Source organism: Thermomyces lanuginosus (assembly GCF_041956635.1).
Source record: "Thermomyces lanuginosus strain ATCC 200065 unplaced genomic scaffold VTN49scaffold_27, whole genome shotgun sequence".
NCBI lineage: Eukaryota > Fungi > Ascomycota > Eurotiomycetes > Eurotiales > Trichocomaceae > Thermomyces > Thermomyces lanuginosus.
In genome coordinates this window covers 1,070,729-1,091,615 of record NW_027192361.1, presented here as the reverse complement: position 1 = coordinate 1,091,615, position 20,887 = coordinate 1,070,729, and the positions used below count along the sequence as shown (strand labels likewise).

The 20,887-nt window shown below is 53.2% G+C and overlaps 8 protein-coding genes across 8 annotated transcripts; 2 read left to right on the top strand and 6 right to left on the bottom strand.

Moving 5' to 3' along the window:
* Positions 1-4,194: 4,194 nt before the first annotated feature.
* Positions 4,195-6,801, top strand: VTN49DRAFT_2639 (uncharacterized protein; the record flags this gene model as incomplete). Its single annotated transcript, XM_069410386.1, has 1 exon — positions 4,195-6,801. One exon carries the CDS (start codon positions 4,195-4,197, stop codon positions 6,799-6,801), a length of 2,607 nt encoding a protein of 868 aa, XP_069269197.1.
* A 118-nt stretch (positions 6,802-6,919) lies between these two features.
* On the bottom strand, positions 6,920-8,007 carry VTN49DRAFT_2638 (uncharacterized protein; the record flags this gene model as incomplete). The annotated part of the gene is made up of 2 exons (XM_069410385.1): positions 6,920-7,534; positions 7,603-8,007. 2 exons carry the CDS (start codon positions 8,005-8,007, stop codon positions 6,920-6,922), a joined length of 1,020 nt encoding a protein of 339 aa, XP_069269196.1.
* Positions 8,008-8,363: 356 nt separating this feature from the next.
* Positions 8,364-9,939, bottom strand: VTN49DRAFT_2637 (uncharacterized protein; the record flags this gene model as incomplete). Its single annotated transcript, XM_069410384.1, has 2 exons — positions 8,364-9,756; positions 9,812-9,939. 2 exons carry the CDS (start codon positions 9,937-9,939, stop codon positions 8,364-8,366), a joined length of 1,521 nt encoding a protein of 506 aa, XP_069269195.1.
* Positions 9,940-11,119: 1,180 nt separating this feature from the next.
* On the bottom strand, positions 11,120-13,367 carry VTN49DRAFT_2636 (uncharacterized protein; the record flags this gene model as incomplete). The annotated part of the gene is made up of 3 exons (XM_069410383.1): positions 11,120-11,532; positions 12,485-12,745; positions 12,815-13,367. The coding sequence occupies 3 exons, from the start codon at positions 13,365-13,367 to the stop codon at positions 11,120-11,122; spliced, it is 1,227 nt and encodes a 408-aa protein (XP_069269194.1).
* A 528-nt stretch (positions 13,368-13,895) lies between these two features.
* VTN49DRAFT_2635 (uncharacterized protein) lies at positions 13,896-16,233 on the bottom strand (the record flags this gene model as incomplete). The annotated part of the gene is made up of 5 exons (XM_069410382.1): positions 13,896-14,030; positions 14,093-14,760; positions 14,815-15,948; positions 16,037-16,050; positions 16,115-16,233. 5 exons carry the CDS (start codon positions 16,231-16,233, stop codon positions 13,896-13,898), a joined length of 2,070 nt encoding a protein of 689 aa, XP_069269193.1.
* A 673-nt stretch (positions 16,234-16,906) lies between these two features.
* VTN49DRAFT_2634 (uncharacterized protein) lies at positions 16,907-18,533 on the top strand (the record flags this gene model as incomplete). Its single annotated transcript, XM_069410381.1, has 5 exons — positions 16,907-17,136; positions 17,191-17,282; positions 17,335-17,460; positions 17,520-17,868; positions 17,927-18,533. The coding sequence occupies 5 exons, from the start codon at positions 16,907-16,909 to the stop codon at positions 18,531-18,533; spliced, it is 1,404 nt and encodes a 467-aa protein (XP_069269192.1).
* A 429-nt stretch (positions 18,534-18,962) lies between these two features.
* VTN49DRAFT_2633 (uncharacterized protein) lies at positions 18,963-19,334 on the bottom strand (the record flags this gene model as incomplete). The annotated part of the gene is made up of 1 exon (XM_069410380.1): positions 18,963-19,334. The coding sequence occupies one exon, from the start codon at positions 19,332-19,334 to the stop codon at positions 18,963-18,965; it is 372 nt and encodes a 123-aa protein (XP_069269191.1).
* A 170-nt stretch (positions 19,335-19,504) lies between these two features.
* On the bottom strand, positions 19,505-20,686 carry VTN49DRAFT_2632 (uncharacterized protein; the record flags this gene model as incomplete). The annotated part of the gene is made up of 4 exons (XM_069410379.1): positions 19,505-19,594; positions 19,645-20,417; positions 20,480-20,577; positions 20,625-20,686. The coding sequence occupies 4 exons, from the start codon at positions 20,684-20,686 to the stop codon at positions 19,505-19,507; spliced, it is 1,023 nt and encodes a 340-aa protein (XP_069269190.1).
* Between the last annotated feature and the right edge of the window lie 201 nt (positions 20,687-20,887).

The following is a 20,887-nucleotide window of genomic DNA, read 5'->3' as shown; positions in this document are numbered from 1 at the left end:
AGGTTTGCCAAGGGAAGACCGACTAAAGAACATCAACAATTTCCCAAAGTGACTGAATGGCAGCAACAGGAAGCAACTCGGTTCCTCCGGTAAGCATTGCACGCCGAGGCCAAGCTGTACCGACAATGCAAAGAACGAACTGGCAAATTGGAGAAACAAAGATAAGCTCTGACTCCGCAGATCCCGTTCAACTCTCATATACTCAAGATCAACGCGGCGCGTAGTGTCGGGATGGTTGTGGCTTGCCTTAGCCCCAAACAATGACGGAACTGCGCACATCGTGGGGGGAACGTGGGGCCAGAATTGCGAGCAACTGGAGCGGGCTTCAGCCCTATCGCGCTACTTATCGGGGACTCGGGGATGGCTCCTTAGGATCCGGATGCGCTTGTGGCTACGGAACATCGTCCTGACCAGTCGAACGACCGCCGACAATAGCCATTACAAACCGATGTTCGAGCCTCAGCCGCACTGGCTGATACGAAACAAAGCTGCGGGAGGCTGCGGAATCGCCGATCATCATCAAATCATTTCAACTGAGGAGGTTGAACTTGCGTATGCCATTGGTCAACGACGGATAAACAGGGTCACGGCCTCCGAACCACGACATCGCGTCCCCGCTCAGCGTTGCGGGGACGACTTGATACGGTGAAGCTTGTGGTTGTGGTAGATTTGGAGAAGATGGTTCCTTTCTCCAACTTTTTCGCCAAGGAGGCAAACCTCAGTCTATCTCCCGGCCCCATGGGCGCAGCGATTCTAATCGAAATAACGTTGTTTTTGACTCAGCTGGACCATCTACAATGCCTTCTATTGACGAGAAATCTTTCAGGAAATAGATCACAATAGAAGAAGAGCAACTGGAAGGGTGATCTCCTGAGTAGATCAACTGTCAAGGCTCAGCCACATGAATGCCGGCACCCAGCCAGAACTTGGGGTAAGTGACAAGCTGGCCACACTTAATCTCGCAGATGTTCCACGATTGTGCTAGATTGAGTTGATCATCAGAGTTCAATTAATTAATCCGGGAGGTGCGGGCATTGGCTCAGATGGTCAACATGATATCCTCCACGATGACGCCAGTCGATCATGATTGACGCCGAGAAGAAAGCGTGGAATGACACCTGACGTGGCTTGATAGCGTGCATATGCAGCTTTTACAAGGAAGATTTGCGGTGAATCGATAATGGAAGTGGCTTGCCAATGATTGCGAATCTTCAGGCCACTCGTCAATGACAAAAGACGATGATATTTTTTTGGTAGACATTATACCAATTCGAAAATTGAAGCCACCGCCGAGACCAATTCATTTCTCCCAGCTTCCCATGTTTGGGTCAAATTTGGCCTTCACCAACCATCGAACAATGTAACATCAACGCTAGCGCCATAGGAGAATAAGAGAGGCGATTGTATGACTCCTAAACACCAGTTGACGCGTGCCACCTGCTCCTCTGCAAGATACCAACAACTGTAGGTGGTCACTAGTTCTCCGTGTTGTGGCTGTGTCAATTTTTTTCGATCGAGGCTCCCGGCCGTCGTCTCCGCAGGGATACCTTATTGGGTATTAATTAGATAACGAATTAGCAAAGTACAAGGAGTAACTAATCGTATCATGTAAGTAGTTACGTTAGATTCTCGAAATTTCAAATTCCTAACTCTACAGCGATGCTTGACGTGCTTTCTGGAAATTGATTCCGGAACCTCGCGGACTCCTGCCCACTTCCTCTTGTCACCGCCACCGTTGAGATCCCCTTATCCACAAGGCCGTTAAAGCATGTGATGCAGAGTATTAATCATTTCATCCTTAGTAAGGTACAAAGTAGATTGTCCTTATCGGCTCCCCACCCCCTGCCAAAGAGAGCCAGAAAAAGAAACTCGTCCTGCGGGCACACTGGAAAATACTTGTAGTTGTATCCTGAAGGAAGTTGGAGAAAGTCTGAAAATAAAATTTCCCCCTCATCATTGAACAAGGTACCGTGGTCGGCTTCCCGGTGTCACGAACCCCGTTCGGGAATCAAGGCACGTCGGAAAGCAGCAAGATAACAATAGGTAACTCCAACTTTGATCATCTGCAGGTGCGGGATCGCGGGAATCTCTCCTTTTTGCTGATTAAGTCGTTCAATGTTTCTGCCACTATCCCAATCACCAAAGGAACCCGGATAGAAACCTCGATCACCTCATCCTCCGTGGTTCCCGGTGATGATGGATAAGACGATGGATCAGGTCATCCTCGTGAAACAGTTTCCATGCTCTACGTAAAGAACTACGCGCCATTGCGGCAGTATCTGTATTTCGTAGAAATTCTGGTAAACATTCCAGAATCTCCAAGCCCGAGGGTATGGGATCCGGGGACGTGGGAGGCGCGGGTGCTCTGGCCGCTTGGCAACGTTCTCTCATCCAGGGACCCAGCCATCTCACCATTATCAGATCGGTGCCCTTTTCATCCGTCGGCTTTGGATCTTCCCGATTATCCCTCACAGTCCTTGTTGGCACTGATGAATCCCTGCCCGGCGTCGAGGATCTTCCGGACCTTCCAGGACAGGATATATGTCACCCAATAATCTACCGTACGCGGCATTCCTTCGACAGGCGTCGCGGCTCGAGAGCCCCAAAAAAAAAAAAAAAAAAAAAAAAATAACACTCCTCAATTTAACGCCCAACGTTTTGATAGATGAAGATGTTCGGGTTATTATACATTTCGGGATGAACCAGCCTGAATTCCCGCTAATGGATTCGGGAACGGGCAGTCAGCAAAGCCTGAGGACTGGAGTAGATCCCACGGCCAGAACTTGTAATTGCTTTCACTCGCTGAAGCGCGAAGACCGTATGCTGTTTCAATCGCGAGGACGTCCATTCCATTCCACTCTAGGAGCGCCTTTGCTGTATGCAAAGCATATACCGAATGCCTTCCTCCATCGTCAATCGCAAACAAGTAGCGGCTCATTGATCGCAGCGTTCGGCTAGCGGACCCTCTGTAAACAGCTGGCCAGGTTCCTCAATTAACTATAGAAAGCGCCCATGATTTTGGATTATTCAGCGACGTGGATGAACAACTTAAAGTGACCAGGGGCCGCTGCTTGGGTTGGGAAGTTGACCAATAGGGCGATGGGATCGTTACAGGGAATAGATTAAGATGGGAGGATAATATTGACAGTGCAAGCTTGGGATACAGAGCGCGACAGACGAGGAGACGGGCAGGAGCCAAACAAATGACAAATGAACAAATCAGTTCCTAGTCTAAAAAGACAAAAGTGCACTTCCTGAATGCCATACTCGTATTTTCGCGTATGTGTGCCAATTGCGCGCCAAGGATTGTATGCAACTGTTCAAATGCGGCTGGAAGAGTGTTCTAGGCTAAGCGCAGATGCAAGTGGTCGATACTCATTTCCGACAATGTGTCTCTCTTGCTCCATCGATAGAGCTTGTCTGCATCAGACTGCGCGGCCGTGCAGTAATTAGGGTTGTTAGGGCTGCAGCCAGACGCGCGGCGCGAAGAGAGCATTATCCTCGTTGGGAAATCATGTGATCTTGGCGGCGGTGCAGCAGATTCTCCGAATTCCGCTCTGGCCTAACCGAGTCGGGAATAGCTTTTATCCCCGCAGAATCGGACTTGGTCATTCACCGCGGTCTCGGCTGGCCGAATCCGAATCTCGGTATCGGCTCTTGGCATCTCCACTATTTTCGGAAAGGGAATAGCGTTGTCATCCGCAGGGCGCGACGCAACACCGTGGGGTTCCCAATACGGGACTGGCTAATCATCGCCGAATCCTGACTCTAACCTAGTCATCCATGCAAAATGATAAGTCCTCTATCTCCGCAAGTAGTAGCCCATCCATGGCCCGTGCCGGGGGATGCGAGAAATTTAGAAAGCTGGCAATATATTAAAAAGTTAAGCTTATAGCCGACGCTGCAGCTTGGGGGCTTTTTGTCATCTCACAGCCGCAATTGAGCCGGGGATCTTACGATCAGCTGGCCAATTCTTCCAACTTTTGCGGTTCTTCGTGAGAGATCCAGATATATCTCTCCTCGGCGTCTTTCTTTTGAATTGCCCAAGCCTCAAGTTCCGCATCTCTCAGGGATCCCCTGCCGCACTCCTTCTTGGCAGCCCGCGAGTGCGTGGGAAAGCCTGGAAAGAGCAAAAAGGTCGATATTGTACACCTTGCATCATTCCACGGGCCCCAAGTCGATCACGTCAGAACAATGGAGTACTTTGACTTTGACGGAGCATCCCGCTTGGTGGATCAGAACAACAACGGCCATGTTTCGGACGACGACATTGCGTCCGACTGCATTGAGTTCGACGAGGCCGATGCGGCCGAGAAGATGGAATCACTTGCCATGGAGCAGAGCCTCGACTCTGCCGCCCCCGAGCAGACTGAGCGGCCGGCGGAGACCACCGCCGCGGCCGCCGATGCAGACTCGCCCGACAGTGCTCAGAATCTAGGCTACCCGGCCTTTAAGTCCGATTATCCCATGTTCAAGGTACCGGAACCATGTGATTTCTGCCGCCGAATGGGCCTCGACTGCTTTTTGATTGAACGCGGAGAGTTAAAAAATGGCTGCACATGCTGTATTTCCCTGTATCGCGAGTGCAGTTTTACAAACAAAAATAGTACCAACGACAAAGGTCTTGATACATTACACACCGTCAATGAGGACATGGAGACCGCAACTGGTGGGTTAACGGGCAAGCGAGCTCTCAAGTCCAGCAACCTGGATGACTTTGATGGCCGGGGCCGGAAGTCCGGAGCGCGCTTCTCGCGTGAAGCGGTTCGCATCCTGAAGAACTGGCTCTCGGAACATTCCCACCACCCATATCCCACAGAAGAGGAGAAAGATGAGCTCAAGAACCGCACTGGCCTGAAGCGTAGTCAGATCGCCAACTGGCTGGCTAATGCACGGCGTCGCGGAAAGGTCCGACCATCGCCTCGCAGCGAATCACCCCTTAGTGCATCCTCCCAGAACTTTCCCAATCCCTTGCCCTCTGCCACGCAGCCCTCTGCCGCTGACCTGTCACTCATGACACCCCTCGAGCGATGGAAGCACTCTCCGCCGGAGCACGAACCAGCGTCAGCCAGGGACATTCTCCGAGCAATGGCCACCACCTCCTTCCCAGGCTTGAAAGACCACCAACGGCCGCCGTCCAGTCACGTCCGCTCGTCATCGCGGAGGACGGGGTCCAGCAACGAATCGAGCTATAGCTCCATGTTCCATGCCCCGTCGATCAGCAGCATGGACACGGAGAACCGGTCTTCTATTTCGGACATGTCGTTTGCGTCGGCGTTCTCGCACCGCTCGTCGCTCAAGTCATTCAACTCGGCCGACCGCAAGGAGCGCCGCCGTCGCCGTAAGCAGCCGCCGTTTGAGCGGCAGAAACCCCGTGGAACGCGCATCTTCCAGTGCACGTTCTGCACAGACTCCTTTCCGGCTAAATACGACTGGCAACGGCACGAGAAGTCGGTACATCTGCCGTTGGAGCGGTGGACATGCGCTCCGTTTGGAGCCGTCATCAAGGACGCGGAGGGCACCGATGTATGCGCCTTTTGCCTCGCCCCTAATCCGTCGGAGGACCATCTGGAAGGGCACAACTACTCAGTGTGTCGGGATAAAACGATACAGGAGCGGACATTCTACCGGAAGGATCACCTCAACCAGCACCTACGCCTGATGCACAACGTCAAGTTCGAGCCTTTCATGGACCGATGGCAAAGCACAACGAACGAGTTCAGGTCGCGGTGTGGCTTCTGCAACGCGATATTCACCACCTGGAAGGACCGGGTCGACCACGTCGCCACGCACTTCAAGAACGGGGCCGACATGGCGCAGTGGAAAGGTGACTGGGGGTTTGAGCCACACATCCAGCGGCTGGTGCAGGACGCCGTTCCGCCGTACCTGATTGCGGAAGAACGCAACACCCTCAACCCTTACCGCGCCACAGAAGACAAGCGCCACTCGTTCGGATCATCATCGGCCACCGGCGGCCACACGCGCGCGCCGTCCTCCAGCAGTGGATTGCCGAATCCTGAAGACGCCAATTGCTTCATGCGGCTGGAGCGGGAACTCAAACAATTCATCCAGAGTCAGTTGAGCATGGGCATTGTCCCATCAGATACACGCATCCAACAACAGGCACGCCTGGTCATCTACGGCTGCGACGATCCATGGAATCAGACGTGTGCGGACAACCCCGTCTGGCTGGGCGTGCTCAAGCGCGACTGCGGCCTCGTTACGGACGGAGCAGACGCGGGCGCCCTGCAAGGTAACCCGATGAACCTCCAGGATCTGGGGATGCAGCCGCCGTTCGCCGCCCCCGGTGGGCTGATGGAGCCGCCGCGGGAGACCAACCAATGGGCCAGCACACTGCGACAGATGATGGAGAGTCCGGACAGCTCAGATATGACCAGTCTCCGCACGCCGTGGGATCGATTCCCCTCCACTGGCCCGAGTCAAACCGGCAGCGTGCCCAACAGCGCAGGGCTGCCAGTGTCGATAGCGATGCCAGCGGTCTCGGGCTACAATACCCCGCCGTGCTGGTCGCAAAGCGCGCCGCTGGAAATGGACCCTACCGGGTCTTGCATGGCTATGGAAGGGTTCAGCTCTGAGATCTTACACGATCTTAACCAACCGAAACCAATGGAAGGGATAGAACGCGCAGGGCTAGGTTTGGGGCCGGGGCAGTTGCATCACGCGAAGACAAATGGAGGACAACCGCCGCCTTTCAGCGGAGGAACGCAACCGATCAGCATACCGGCACGTAGCGAGCCATTCTATACGGGAGGTTATAATTACGGATCGGCGATATTCTGACTTTGAACCCAGGTGGTTTCGACGGTATGATGTACTTATTTATGTTTCATTTGATAGACGCGTACTTATTTTTCGGTCTGAATCCTACTTGCGCATGTCAAAAGGGAAATATATCATCTCATCTCATCCTGGAGTCCTCCGAAGCAAACTTCTGACTCAAATACTTTTCAAACGTGGTAACTTTCACGTCCGGAAAGAGATGATTATGCACTTGGCCGGGAGCATACGTAAACCTCCCTTGCCCCTGGATTCCACGAACCAACAACCGAAAATCCAACGGGAACGCCGTCCTACTCAGCCAGGTCTTGTGCCATTCCGGCACCACGGCGGGGTTTTCCATCATTCGATGCCACTCCTCTTCGGGAAAGTGCACAAACCGCACCGGTTTTCGCGCATACCTTTCCAACAGCCGCGCGATGGTGTCGTAACTGATCCGATCGCTGACAAAGTTCAGCATAGCATTGTTTGCCAAACCCGACCGTTCGGAGCAGAGGGTTTCAACAACGAAGGCGGCAAGGTCGTCAGTGTGCGTAAAGTCCACTGCGTGTTTTATGCCACCAACCACGGGGAACTCAAAGATGGGCACGTCAGTTCGCGTCCAGGGACACCAGACAGGTTCGCGGTCTTGGTTGTAGAGCTCCCCGCAGCCGATGAGCGTGTAGGTCATTGCGCCGGAGAGAATGGCAGGATGTTTGACAACGGATTCGTTGGCGAGGCGTTTATGATTCCAAATCTGCCCATAATATGCCTACTAAGCTCTCTGGAGTTGTTGGCGTGAAAGAAGGAGGAGGCACTACATACAGGATGCAAATACCCAAGGTCATCCCCCGGCTTATTATAAATATGATGCATCCCAAACTCGCTCGGGTAGAACCTCTTCACCCCCGTCACCGCCGCAGCGTCCTGGATAGCTCGTTGTGCCCGCAGTGCGGCCCCCTCGAGCGTGCTCACCACGGCGTCCACGCCGGTTAGCAGGGGGACCAGCTCCGCTTGGGAAGCGCGCGTTACGTCTAGGTAATATGTTTCGACTTTGCGGCTGTCACTGCTGTTGATACTGTTTTCGTTTTGCCCATCTGGTGGTTGATGCCACGGTGGAAGGACCTGGATGACATGGAATTCTTGTTTGTGACATTGCGCTAGGGCGTTCACGATGGAGCGGCTGACTTGTCCCGAGCCAAATACGGCGACCTTTTTGAACTCGGGCATTGTGTTCCACGACTTACTCTTGATGGTTATTTTGCGTGTGCTATCATTTCTAACAGTACTCTACTGTTCGCCCGCACTGCTGCCTAGCGCTTAACTAACACCTGCCAGTTTTGGTAATGCTTACTTCTGTTAAGGTCCCGTCCGGAGTCCCTCCTTTACACAGCTTCTGCTCCTCAAATTCTCCTACTTTGGGGACACTCAATTGGAATGGCCATTGACATCGTCCCTACGTCATCCTCGCAGGCTGTTAATGACCGCCATTTTACCTCAACATAACTGCGACTGTGAGTTCGAAGTAGTTATTATGAATCGAAATAATATCATTTTGCGTACACCTTCATGTCGAGGTTTTTTGCCTACAGAACAGTTCCCATGTTGACATGCACCGACTTGATCTGCGTGTACGCCTCCAATCCAGCCTCTCCTAACTCGCGGCCAATGCCCGATTGTTTCACTCCTCCGAATGGCACCCGGATATCACTGTCCTGCGAGCTGTTGATCCAGACCATTCCTGACTCGATCTCCGCCGCCACGCGGTGCCCGCGCTGGATGTCGCGCGTAAACACCGCTGCGCCCAGACCGTAGGTGGTGTTGTTGGCGCGCTCAATGGCCTCCTCCTCCGTATCGAACGGCGAGATTGTGACCACCGGTCCAAAGATCTCCTCCTGCTGGATGCGCATCGAGTCCTTGACGTCCGTAAACACCGTCGGCGCAATGTAGAAGCCCTTGCTGTAGTCGGTGCTGCCGTTGCCGTCGCGGTATGGTTCTCCGCCGCACAGAACCTTGGCCCCCTCCTGCTTGCCGATTTCAATATATGACAGGATCCGCTCGTACTGCTGCCGTGTCACCTGCGGGCCCTGATATGTGTTTTCGTCCCACTGGTCGCCGACCCGCGATGTCGTCTTGATGGTCTCCTTGTACAGTTCGAGGAATTTGTCGTAGATATCCCTTTGCACAAAAATCCGCGACGTGGCCGTGCAGATTTGACCCTGGTTCGACATGATGCCAAGGTGGGACCACTTAACTGCCTGCTCCAGATCTGCGTCACTGAACACCAGCAGCGGAGACTTGCCACCAGTCTCCAGCGTGATGTTCTTCAGCGTCGCCGACGCCATCTTCATGATCTGACGACCCGTGGCAGTGGAACCAGTGAAGGCCACCTTATCTACAAGCGGGTGTTGCACGAGCGCGGAGCCTGCCTCGCGGCCGTAGCCATTCACGATGTTCACGACGCCCGGAGGGAAGCCAGCCTCCTTGATCAGGCGCGCCAGGACGAGCGCACTAAGCGGTGTCTGCTCTGCTGGCTTTAGCACGACCGTATTGCCGCAAGCCAGGGCCGGACCAAGCTTCCAGCCAGCCATGGCAAGCGGGTAGTTCCAGGGGATGATTTGGCCAACCACGCCGACGGGCTGGCGGATCGTATAGGCAAACTTCTCCGGAGTGGTGCTGATAGTCTGGCCGTGGACCTTGTCGGCCCAGCCGGCGTAATATCGAATGCACATAGCCGTCTCAATGACGTCTTCGCTGACGGCAACCGCGTACGGTTTGCCGTTATCCCAAGCATCGATCGTCGCCAGGATCTCCTTATTCTCCTCGATCAGATCAGCCAGACGAAGCATTAGTCGGCCGCGGTCCGTCGCGGGCAGTTTCTTCCACGAGGGATGCTTCAACGCGGCCTTGGCGGCCTGCACCGCGCGATCAATGTCCGCCTCGCTGGCGGCATGGACGGTGGCTATTTCGGTGTCGGTCCTAGGCCGGTCATTAGCCCATCCGTTTCAAAGCTGCTGGTAGAAGAATTACATACGCAGGATCAATCGACGTGATTGTACCGCCATTGCCGGGAACAAATTCATTATTGATAAACAGGCCAGTTGGCTGCACCCACTTTTTCCCATTGGGCGCGGTAAGTTCAATCTCGAGCTTTCCAGTCATAGTCACGGTGGATCGATGGTATGGACGAAAAGTGGAAGAGGGAAAACAGAGTTTCCAGGTTGAAGGAGCAATTCCGGTCCTGATATAAGGGCGACCTTCAGTTTTCAGCTGTCTTCCTACGAGTTGAAGTAATGATCTTGCAAAAGACGTTGGGATACTGGAACCCCGCATGTCGACCTCCCTCACTGCCGCGATGATACCCCATCAGGCAGTCCGATCCAGCGCCATCCCGGGATAAAAATGCTGGTGCCAGGGTGGATAGGCCGAGAACCCCGATCTATCATCCAGACCCATGCTCTCAGCTCCCTCGTCTTTTTCCCCCTCTTGGAACGGAAAGTCTTTGCGAAATAGCTTATGTAATCACTCGGCTCTCGGCTTGCGGTCCGAGCCAAGCACGCGGTCGCAATCTGATTCGCTGATTGAAGGCTACACTAACCTGTTTTGTCCTAGTTCTCTAAGGGTCTTTTCCTATTGACGTCATGCCCCTCACCATTTATCAGCATCGATCCCCTCTATCAATGATTCATCGCATCGAATATCAGTGCTTTTCTCGAACTGAGAAGAGTCAATTGGCAACGATAATGATTCATCGCATGCAGACGTCTCCAGTGGTTGTTCTGCCAAGTGCTTAATGCAACCGTTGTGCCCATGAACCCATTCCTCCATTGTACGGCTATTTCTCCATGATGGGCCTACACAAGAGGAGAGAGGCAGCGAATGAGGTAGCTGGATATGACAGTGATTGGAGTGAATATTCCTCAAGCTGATTGCGAGCTCCGGCGGAGAAATTCCATCGACATTTCGTCAGGAGTAGCAGAACCCGAAAGATTGTAGCAGGCTCGGAGAAAAAGCCCAATGGAGGGAAGGATTGATTTCACTTCTCCCGCTGAGCTGGAATCGGGAAATCACTAGCCTCTACTCCGTATAGTGCAGCGTGCGACTAGGGAATACTGTAGTATCAAAACTCTTCACCGTTTCACTTGAACGGAACTCTTGACCAGAACCAAGGAGGAATCTCCATGTTCCACCCTCGCTTTCATGAGTCAATGAGTGTCATCAGAGGCGGCGACTGTCGACCTTTGAGCAATTTGAAGTCTTGGATCAGACTACGAACGTGAGAGTACTCTCGTTTTAAGATGCGCTGCTTGCTATCGTGTGTGCATGTGTTTAGCGCACAATGTCACGTGCTTTCAAAGGAGGAGGGGTGTTGGATCTGTGAAATTCCAGGACTCCCTTCCCGGTTGCAGCGTATGTTCAGCGTAGGACGGCGCCGCCTTGCGTGTGCCCTGAGGGGCGAGCCGGCACATGTAGAAATGCTCGGGTGTTTTGCGATGGCCGCATGTGCAGTGACGTTCTGCACTTCGTAAGGATAGTCCCCCATCACTCCCTCAGCGTTTTTGTTCGAATTCAGGCGAATGTCAATATAGAAGCCAATGCTATTTGCAACGTCGTTGGTATCCCTGAAGAGTTCCTGAAACGAGGTCCAGCTCTTCAATTCGAGTTTTTGAAGGGATGAATTGGGCGAAGTGGCATCCTCGAGCTGCAACGAAGTGCCCAGGGGAGCATTGTTGGAACCGAAAGAGTAGTCACTGGCTATTGTGGCAGTTGGTCAAAGGTAACAGCAGAAGAGTTCGCGCAGATGGGTTTGTTCGATAGAAGAGAGTAGAAAAGCACGGGTTTTCGTGTGAAGAACCTACGAGTAAGGGAGGGGCAGCCCTCAGGGCTTGGTAGAGGTCAATGCCGCCTTGGTGAGCCATTGTGAATGCCGCAAAGACAAGAAGATTGAAGCATGTCAAGCCTAGGTGAAACCGCGAGGGCTCATAACCTGTGAACTGACTAGCCTCAATGGACTCTGATTGCACTGAAAGAGGAAAGAAACTGAACTACGGAGTACCTACTCCACACATAAGCCGGCTAAAATATGTTGGCCGGTGAACTCTCCAGCAAAGCTCCGACTCCGACCACGTGACACCTCTAATCACGTGACTTAACGTAGGGCAATCGTCATCACGTGGTTTATCAGCCCTTGTCATACCGGTTTTTGTTAAAAGACCTGGCCTTGTCAGTTGCGTGCTTTTCTTTGATCCCCTGTTTGTCGATCATGTAACGGACATGTTGTCACACTTTGCCGGCACGGCATAGCAAAACAACAAGCAAACAGAAACAAAACAAGGAAGCTCGACAAATACGGTCGCCTCCCCTGTCCTGTTCCCTTGGCCCTTCCGCCGTATGCGCCCTAGCCTGCTTGAATTTCAATGACCGGTCGGTGATGAGAATGTTGACCATTCAAAGTCATGTTCATTAATATTGTTTGTGTCCCTCTAAAGAAGAGGAGTATGCAATCAAAGGGATATAGGAATAGATAGATCGTGTAATAGACTCGTGTATTCTTGCGTTTGAAATCCTTTCAGACAGAATTCGTCTATGTGCATCAAATCATAGAAAGTAACCAAGCACGACATGAACCCAATGCAAAGAATGCAATATGTACAACATCAATTCCACGCTCCATCAACAGAATATACACTTCCACTAACAAACGTACTCTCGGGGCCCAACAAGAAGGCAATCACATTCGCCGTCTCCTCTGCGGTACCAAGTCTGCGGAACGCCGTGGGTTCACTAAACGGGGCATCTTTGGGCCTACCTCTTGCATCCCACTCCTTTTGAATTAAAGGTGTGTAGATGGATCCCGGTGCAACGCTGTTCACTCTGATTTCTCGATCACCACATTCCATTGCGGCTGCTTTGGTGAGGCCGATTACACCATGCTTGCTTGCGTCGTAGGCTGCGTGGCGGGCGAATCCTAAGGAGCCAGGTCAGCACTGATCAATACCCCACCCCCCTGCATACGCCATAAGAAGAGCAGACGCACCTTTCAGCCCATGGATCGACGAGACATTCACCACCGACCCTCCATTCCGTATTACCCGCAACTCTGCCCGCAGACAGTACATCATTCCCGTCAGATTCACCGCGATGATCTTATCCCATTGCTCATCCTCCATCTCTGTGACAGGTGTAATCCCATGACAATTCCCGATCACTCCGGCGACATTTGCTGCGCCGTCCAACCGGCCAGTTTCTGCCACGATTGAGTCGATCCATGCGTCGACTTCGGCTCGTTTTGATACATCGACTTTGGTAATTTTGACCTTGCCAGTAGTAGTACACTCTCCGTTGCTGCATACGTTCGCGACAACAATCCCGTTTCCATTCGCCTTATTCTCTTCGATGTGTCCGTTCGTTTTGATACCGTTAAAATATTCCTCCGCGGCGGCGATGGCGGCGTCGTCAATGTCGGCAATGTAGACCGAGGCGCCGCGGCGATGCAGAAGTTTGGCGGTTGCAAGTCCGATACCACTTGCGCCGCCAGTGACGGCGAAGACTTGGTCTTGAAGAGGTAGGGAATTTGTTGTTGAAGACATAGTTTCAATTTTTTTCTTTTTTTTTTTTTTTTTTACTTTTGGAATTCTACTTGGCGAAAGGGCTTGGAATTCAGAATTGGACAGGGAGTGCGATTTGGGTTATATTAGCTGCTAGGCTGCTATCTCGGTTATCGGTACTCGATGATGGGATGTTCCTGATGCTGAAGATTTCCTAGGGCTGATCCGATTCATTTTGCCGACGGGAGGAGCGATCCGATCATCCATCCCTGCAGTGGTTCGCGGTCGGCGTTATATCCGATGGATAATATTTGATATTCCAAATATTTTTTGGACCCTCGCTTATTCTTAGTGTTCCTGAAAGAGGTGAAACTGTTGTCCCGCGACTTGGATGGCTTCGTTAATTCCGACCATTTACGCGACGGGCCAATTTGCTGTCATGACAAGAATCTGAGCTGAAGCTCGGCAAGCGTTACCATGCAAAATGCCACCGACTATTGACCCAGGTACATCAAAGTTAATTACAATCGTCATATATCATATGTATACAACTTCAAGTCAGACAAGCCTTCAGATAGCCAATCCTCTCGCTCCCTTGGTCCATCGGTACAGCGACAGAATTTTCCGACGCGCCAATTTGTGTTCCTCCTGATCCTCTCCACGGACACTATACAGCGTGGAGCGGACAACCTTGCGAAAGTTTCTCTGCGAACCGTCAGCAAAACTCGGAAGCTGCCGGGAAAACACGAATATGGTTGAGACAATACCTGAAACTCTGTACTTAGCGTCACCACACACACCTCATGCGCACGGATAATGACCTCGCACGCCAACTCGACACTCTGATTCGGCCCAAGCTGCGGCATCCGATCCGCAAAGAGTAACAGGATAAAGCTGCCATGCAGGAGGTAAATACCAAAGAGATACGGCATAAAAGTCAGCTCTGGGTCTAGCTCAAGGATGGTCGACACAGCCTCGGACGCAGCGATGGCATGCGACGCGCAGATCGAGAAATCTGGCGTAGTGATCCAGTCATCCTCGTTGTCGAGCATGCTGATCGCGTCCCATTTCCCGTGCAGTAGCACGTGGAGCACGTGCAGGATATGGGTGCTATAGGCGAGGACGATGCGCGTGTGCGTGGCCTCCTCATGCGACGTCTTATGCGCTGCTTCCTGCGCGAGGAAATTGAGGCTATCCTGGCATTGGGCGAGCATGTCTTCAATCACGGACACCGCAGGCCCGTCATCGAGCATCCCGAATCGTGGGTGCTGGCGGCGGTGGTGCAGGTCGATGATGTCGCCCAGGATCGCCATCAGAGGGAGAAAATACTCGAAGAAACTTGTCCCGGTAACCACCATTGGTGGGCCGTAGACTCGCGGAGGAAGAGCATTTTCAAATTCGTCGAGCCGTTCCCAGATATGTTCAGGCAAGGGTGCTGGTCTTGTTAGCATTGATTTCACAAGAAAACTCCAAAAAATGTGAAACGCACCGTAGACTTGACAGCAAGAATCTGGAAGTTGTAGGACGCGATTAAACGAGAGCCCTAGATGGCGATCAAGACAGTAGAGCAGCCAAAACACGCGCCGTCGTTCTTCTTGGTGCTCAATAGCTTCCAGTGATGTTGGTGGTGGGGTTCTGTTCTCATCCTCCCGATTCAAACCCATCGACATGGCCAGTCTGACAGCCCGATCCCACCAGGACATGCAATCCGGTTTGAAATCCCCGCCAGAGATTACAATACAAAGGAGGATCGATGTGAGAACATCGTCAAGCAGCTCGGTCTGATCCTCATGTTGTATCGGCTGGGGAATTCTATGGACGTCCGGATCAGGAGGCTGTCCTCCAGCATCGGCGACGTCGGATCTTCGCATATCGCGGTCGCGTTTTGCAATGAGGGTCAAACTGAGCTGGTACAGCGCATTGGAGACCCTCAGCCTTGATCCCGGCGCGCAGAGGGAGGGAATGTCGGCCTCCTGAGCACAGCACCAGAGGATAATTGCCAGCAAAGCCGGTGACAGTCGCCGCGGGTTCGTCGGGTGCAGAAGCGACTTCTTTCGAAAGACCCGCGTCAGGATATACGGCGACGCGCAGCGAAAAAGTGACGTGCCGGGATCGACGAGGAATACATCAAAGAGTTGGTATGCGATTTCCTCTGGCATGATGTCGCTCAGGTACGGAAGCAGCGGCTCGAGGCATCGGTATCCAAACCGATTGGATATCTCACCGTTGACCGCTTGCCGATGAGGCCCTGCCGAGTTGGCCGGCGATTTCGACGAATCCAACGGCCGATGAAGGACCGGCGGGTCAAAGTAGGATGGGGAGCATTGCGATTCGGTCTTGCGATTTGCATTGTTCAGGGAGGCACGCAGGGGATATGGCGCGCCGTGATCAATGAGATCCGGGATGCTGAGTCCGCGCAGCGCGCTGATCGAGCGATCGCCCTGCTGCGAGTGCGCACTGGGCGATGCAGATTCCTGTCGAACTTCATGATTCGCATTGTCTTGGTCCGAATGATTCCGTGCTGGCGCTCGATCTGTTCCTCCGGCGGAGGGCGAATGGGGAACTCGACGAGTGCGGCCCCGTTTTTTGATGGGACGATCATAGTGACAAGCGTAGCCATACTCTGTCGCGTGCCCAATGTTAGCTTCAATTTCATCATACCCTGGCGATACTGCACGCTCAGCTAGAATTATCGACTCTGAGAGCACAACCTAAACATCGTCGACTGCGCAGAGCTCTACTCAGCATGATCCCACTCTATCTACTCCATCACATGCGGGGACACTAACCAAGGACATGCACCGTCACATCGTGTCCTGGAGGTACTGCATCGATCGCAAGCTCTCCAGGTCCTCTTCCGGCGGAGAACAGAGCTCCGAGGCGGCTCGGCTTGTGCAGCTTCTGGCATGATTCTCGAACAGCGGAGAACTGGAGAAACTGGGGTAAACGCGCGCAGAAAAATTCCCGACGGGAGATTCCTGGGATTTTACTTCTCTGCATCTGCACGGTCTTAGCTTATTTTGGCCAATACGAGGCGCGGCTTGTGGCGGGACATTTGTTCGGGAATACGGAGAAGCGTTACCCCGTAATCCACACACACCCCCCCATATGGAGGCGGCTTGGCAACCGAGGAAGATTGTGGAGTGACGGGGAAAGGCTTGCGGGGGATGGCAAATGGGCGGCCTGAGGCATCAGTTTTAGTGGCTGGGGCCCAACGGGTAGAAATGAGCGATCTGCGTCTGCATGGGTCACTTTCGGTAGTCAGAGCCAATCAACACTGCAAGAACCCGCAATCGACGTCGCAAAAAGCCTTCCAGAATATCGATACAACCGTGGCACGGAAGGCGACCCAGTCGGGTTTCACGAATGGAAGGCCTGTTGATTAGGTTAGATCCAATTTAGGGTTCGAATTGACTTGCTTCTTTCGAAATAACCTGAACTCAAAAGAGGAATCTATCTCGGCCTTTGAACGTAATATTATCCCGAGCATGCCACTCGTTATTTAATGGACCTGGCCGCCCTCCAATCGATGAGATTCAGCTCCAGGTCGCCTCCCCAAGTGCCTCGTGAGTCTTGCAATCATGCTGAGCAAGGAATTCTGGAAGAAGCGCTCCCTGCGCGCCCGGGATGAGCGCACAAACAAGCCCGAGATTACCCTGAGGCAGTCCATCTACCCGGTCTGCCTGGTCACCATTCTGTTTTTCCTCTGGGGGTTCTCATACGGTCTCATTGATACGTTGAACAAGCATTTCCAGAATACTTTGCACATTACCCGCGCCCGATCATCGGGTATCCAGGCAGCATATTTCGGGTAGGGGATGCCACTCAGCACGGGAGGGGGGCGAACAGCAACTAACCATGGCAGCGCTTATCCATTGGCTTCCGTCGGCCACGCCGCCTGGCTGCTTCGTCATTTCGGTTACCGCTGTGTCTTTATCTGGGGGCTTTTCCTCTATGGTCAGTTGCATTGGGCCCGCCGTGAGAGATCATGGACTAAACAATGCACAAGGTCTCGGCGGTCTGCTGGCCATTCCCGCGATCAAGGCACACAGCTTTGGCGGCTTCTGCGCCTGCATCTTCATCATTGGCAATGGCCTGGGTTCGCTGGAGACGGCCGCGAATCCGTACATCACCGGTATGCCTGCATAGCCCCCTGAAAACCCTGCCTACAAGCTGCCTACTGACAATGGCTAGTGTGCGGCCCGCCCAAGTACGCCGAACTCCGAATCAACTTCTCGCAGGCCTTCAATGGCATCGGCACCGTCGTCTCCCCCGTCCTGGGCTCGTACGTGTTCTTCACCTTCAGCGACGAGGAAGCTCTGAGAAACGTGCAATGGGTGTACCTGGCCATTGCGGTCTTCGTGTTCATCCTGGCGCTAGTCTTCTTTTTCTCGACAATCCCCGAGGTCACGGATGCCGATATGGCCGTGCAGACACAAGAAACGATTGAGGTGGAAGACAAGCCGTTCTGGAAGCAATGGAAGCTGTTCCATGCGTCGTTTGCGCAGTTCTGCTACACGGGTGCACAGGTTGCAATTGCCGGGTGAGTACAGCTGTCTCGGCCGAATGTTTTCCCTCAGGCGTTGACTAAACTCGACTAGGTTCTTCATTAACTACGCGACTGAAACCCGCTCCGACACCTCTTCCTCCGTCGGCTCGAAGCTGCTCGCCGGCGCCCAGGCGTCTTTCGCCGTGGGCCGCTTTATCGGCGTCTTCCTGATGTACTGGTTCCGCCCGCGCATTGTGTTTGGCATCTACATGACCATGTGCATCGTCTTCATCGCGCCGGCTATCACGCAGCGCGAAAACACGGGTATTGCCATGCTCTACCTGACCCTCTTCTTCGAGTCTATCTGTTTCCCGACCATCGTCGGCCTCGGCATGCGCGGTCTGGGTCGCCACACGAAGCGCGGCTCCGGCTTCATCGTCGGCGGTGTCGCCGGTGGTGCAGTCGTGCCGCCGCTGCTGGGTGTCGCGGCTGACCGCTACGGCACCGGCACGGCCATGTTCGTGCCGCTGATCTTTTTCGTCGGCTCGTTTACGTATGCCGTTGCGGTCAACTTTTTCCCGGCATACCGCGATACGATTGATGCCTTTAGTGAGACAAAGGTTGGCCTGAAGGATAGTCAGTCGACCGATGAGGAGATGAAAGTTGGGACGGTTCGCCAGGAGAATGCCGCTCCGGCAACCAAAGAAGCCGAGGCATGATGTAAAAATAATGACACGTCATCTGAACAAATAATGAATGAACATATTGTGTTAGAGATTGAAATTTGCCTGCCTTTCTGTTCGTCCAAATAAGATTACGCAGTATGGCCCTTACATATCGCCAACACGCAGTCCATGCAAATTTAACGTCTGATTCGCCAAACGATGCAGCCACAACAAGCTTGCGTCGCAAGTTTCACTACGAAGCAGCTTGCAGTTTTACACCAAACAAAGAGCATGACGCATTATCCTCCACCCTGTACAGACCTTCAGCTCAAACCAAACACGCCATACCCAGTTTGACACCCCCGATCATATGCCCGTTCAGTGTATTCAGCGCGCGATGCTTGTATCACCGAACAAATCGTCAGAAACATACAAGAAGAAAAGGGCAAAACATAACATAGCAAACATACAAGTCCGGAACAACTAAACATGCTCGTGCCCCTCAACAGGCAGCCGATGCTCTATATACGCTTCAGTGCAATCGGTACTGCCCCCCGTTGAGGTAGACTGCCGCGGCGAAGTTCCGCGGCCATTATCATTGCTGTCGTCCGAATCGCGCCAACCACCAGCAGTAAGGACGATGGGCTGGATCCAGAGATCATGCCAGGCGTGACGCCGGCGAAGCTGGTCCTGCAGATGGTGGGAAGAAGAAGGAGGAGACGGATTATCAGGAGAGATGCAGAATGCAGCGCAGGCGATGACCATGGCGACGACGCCGAAGAGGACCACAATGGGGACGATCACGAGAGAGATGGCTAGGACCGTGGTCCGCAGCTTGGCGGCATCAAAAGACATTATGATTGTTCATGGTTTGGCTGAGAAGTGGCATTGTCAGAGACCGAGGACGTAGCGATCGTGTTGTTCGGGTGGTTTAGTTTGCATGGGGAAGGCGCAGCCCAGGCGTACTTGCTTCATTTGGCGAGCCTATATAACAGAACAGAAAGGGTATCAAGCTTAGATAGCCATCATTGAGCGTCACTTTCAGCCTCTGTCTTGGGTATCATCTTCTCTTTGATACTGTTCAAGCCGGCCTCGTCGAGGGGAAAGAATCGAATCTGTTATTGTCAGCTGGGCTCCTCTTCCGAACTGATATCTGGCTACATACCGGATCATCACTGCGGAGACTGTGCCCAAAGAGCATCGCATCCGATTGACTCGCTTCAATTCCGCTGCGCACTCGCTTTGCCCATACGCCTTCCCAGTTCCATTCGCCAGGCGGGCGCGTCTGCGGCGTGCTCTTCTTGGCCTGACTATCAGGCGTCGATGTTCTCGATATCCCAGCATCGCGTCGCGAACTTCTTGGGTTGCGGTGCGCTCTCCAGGCATGCCACGCGCCCTGGTTGCCAGCCGCATCGAACGGAAGAGAATCGAGGACGGTTTCGTCATCAAAGGTTGATCGAATATAGTTGAGCAGTTCCACTACCGGAACAGTCCGCTGAGTCTGGTGGTAAGGAGCGAAGGCCGGCGCTGGCGACACGCGCGGTGCTTGCTTCTCGCTGGATGGCGGGCGCGATTGACCGTCGCCTTCTTCCTTCTCATCTTCGCCAGACTCGCCAGCCGACTGTTGACGGCCTTCATGAGCCGGGCTGCTGCCGCTTACCTGGCGGGATGAGATCGCAGAGCTCGACGCGGTTCGTTGCGCGCGTCCAAACCAATGCGGAAATCCGTGCCGTAGGCTGAAACCCCCAGGCGGTAGCCGTTCCTCATCCGTCGCGCTAACCGGAGCCTCACTTGACGAGCCAGTCGTAAACGTGTAGGTGGTCAGGGGCACAATCAGGGGGTGGAAGATGTCGGTGCTAAAAACGACAAGCGGAGGTAATTCGGGATAAGAGGGAGGGAATCGGATCGTAAAGCGCAGAATTGCCGAAGCATACGGGCCTATGTCAAAGCAGTCAAAGTCAACACTTGCCGCAGTGCTGGATGCGATCGCATGAAAGTACCTTTTTGCACAAACAGAACGCCGCTCCAGAATGTCGGATCGGTCGGGTTGTTGATGGTCACGTATATCCCTGGTGGAGGGGCACGCTTCAAGCTGGCGCTGTTGTCGATTAGCGATGAAGCCAATGGTTTCCAAGGCGAGCGTACAATTCGAGCAGAAGCTGGCGCTTGCGTAATGACGGCACATTTGGAAGTTTGTGGGACGACATTGTAAAATCACTGCTTCAGCGGATGAAGATCAACCTCGAGATTCGGCCGGGCTAATTTGACGCGTCACGGCGTCTGATCGTTGACGGGGGTTGTCATAGCTAAGCTTCTAGCTCAATGCCGCCAAGCTGCAATACCAATACCACGCCAACCAACTTCAGGGTACTTAGCTGAACTTGTCTACTCAATATTTAGCTGCCAAT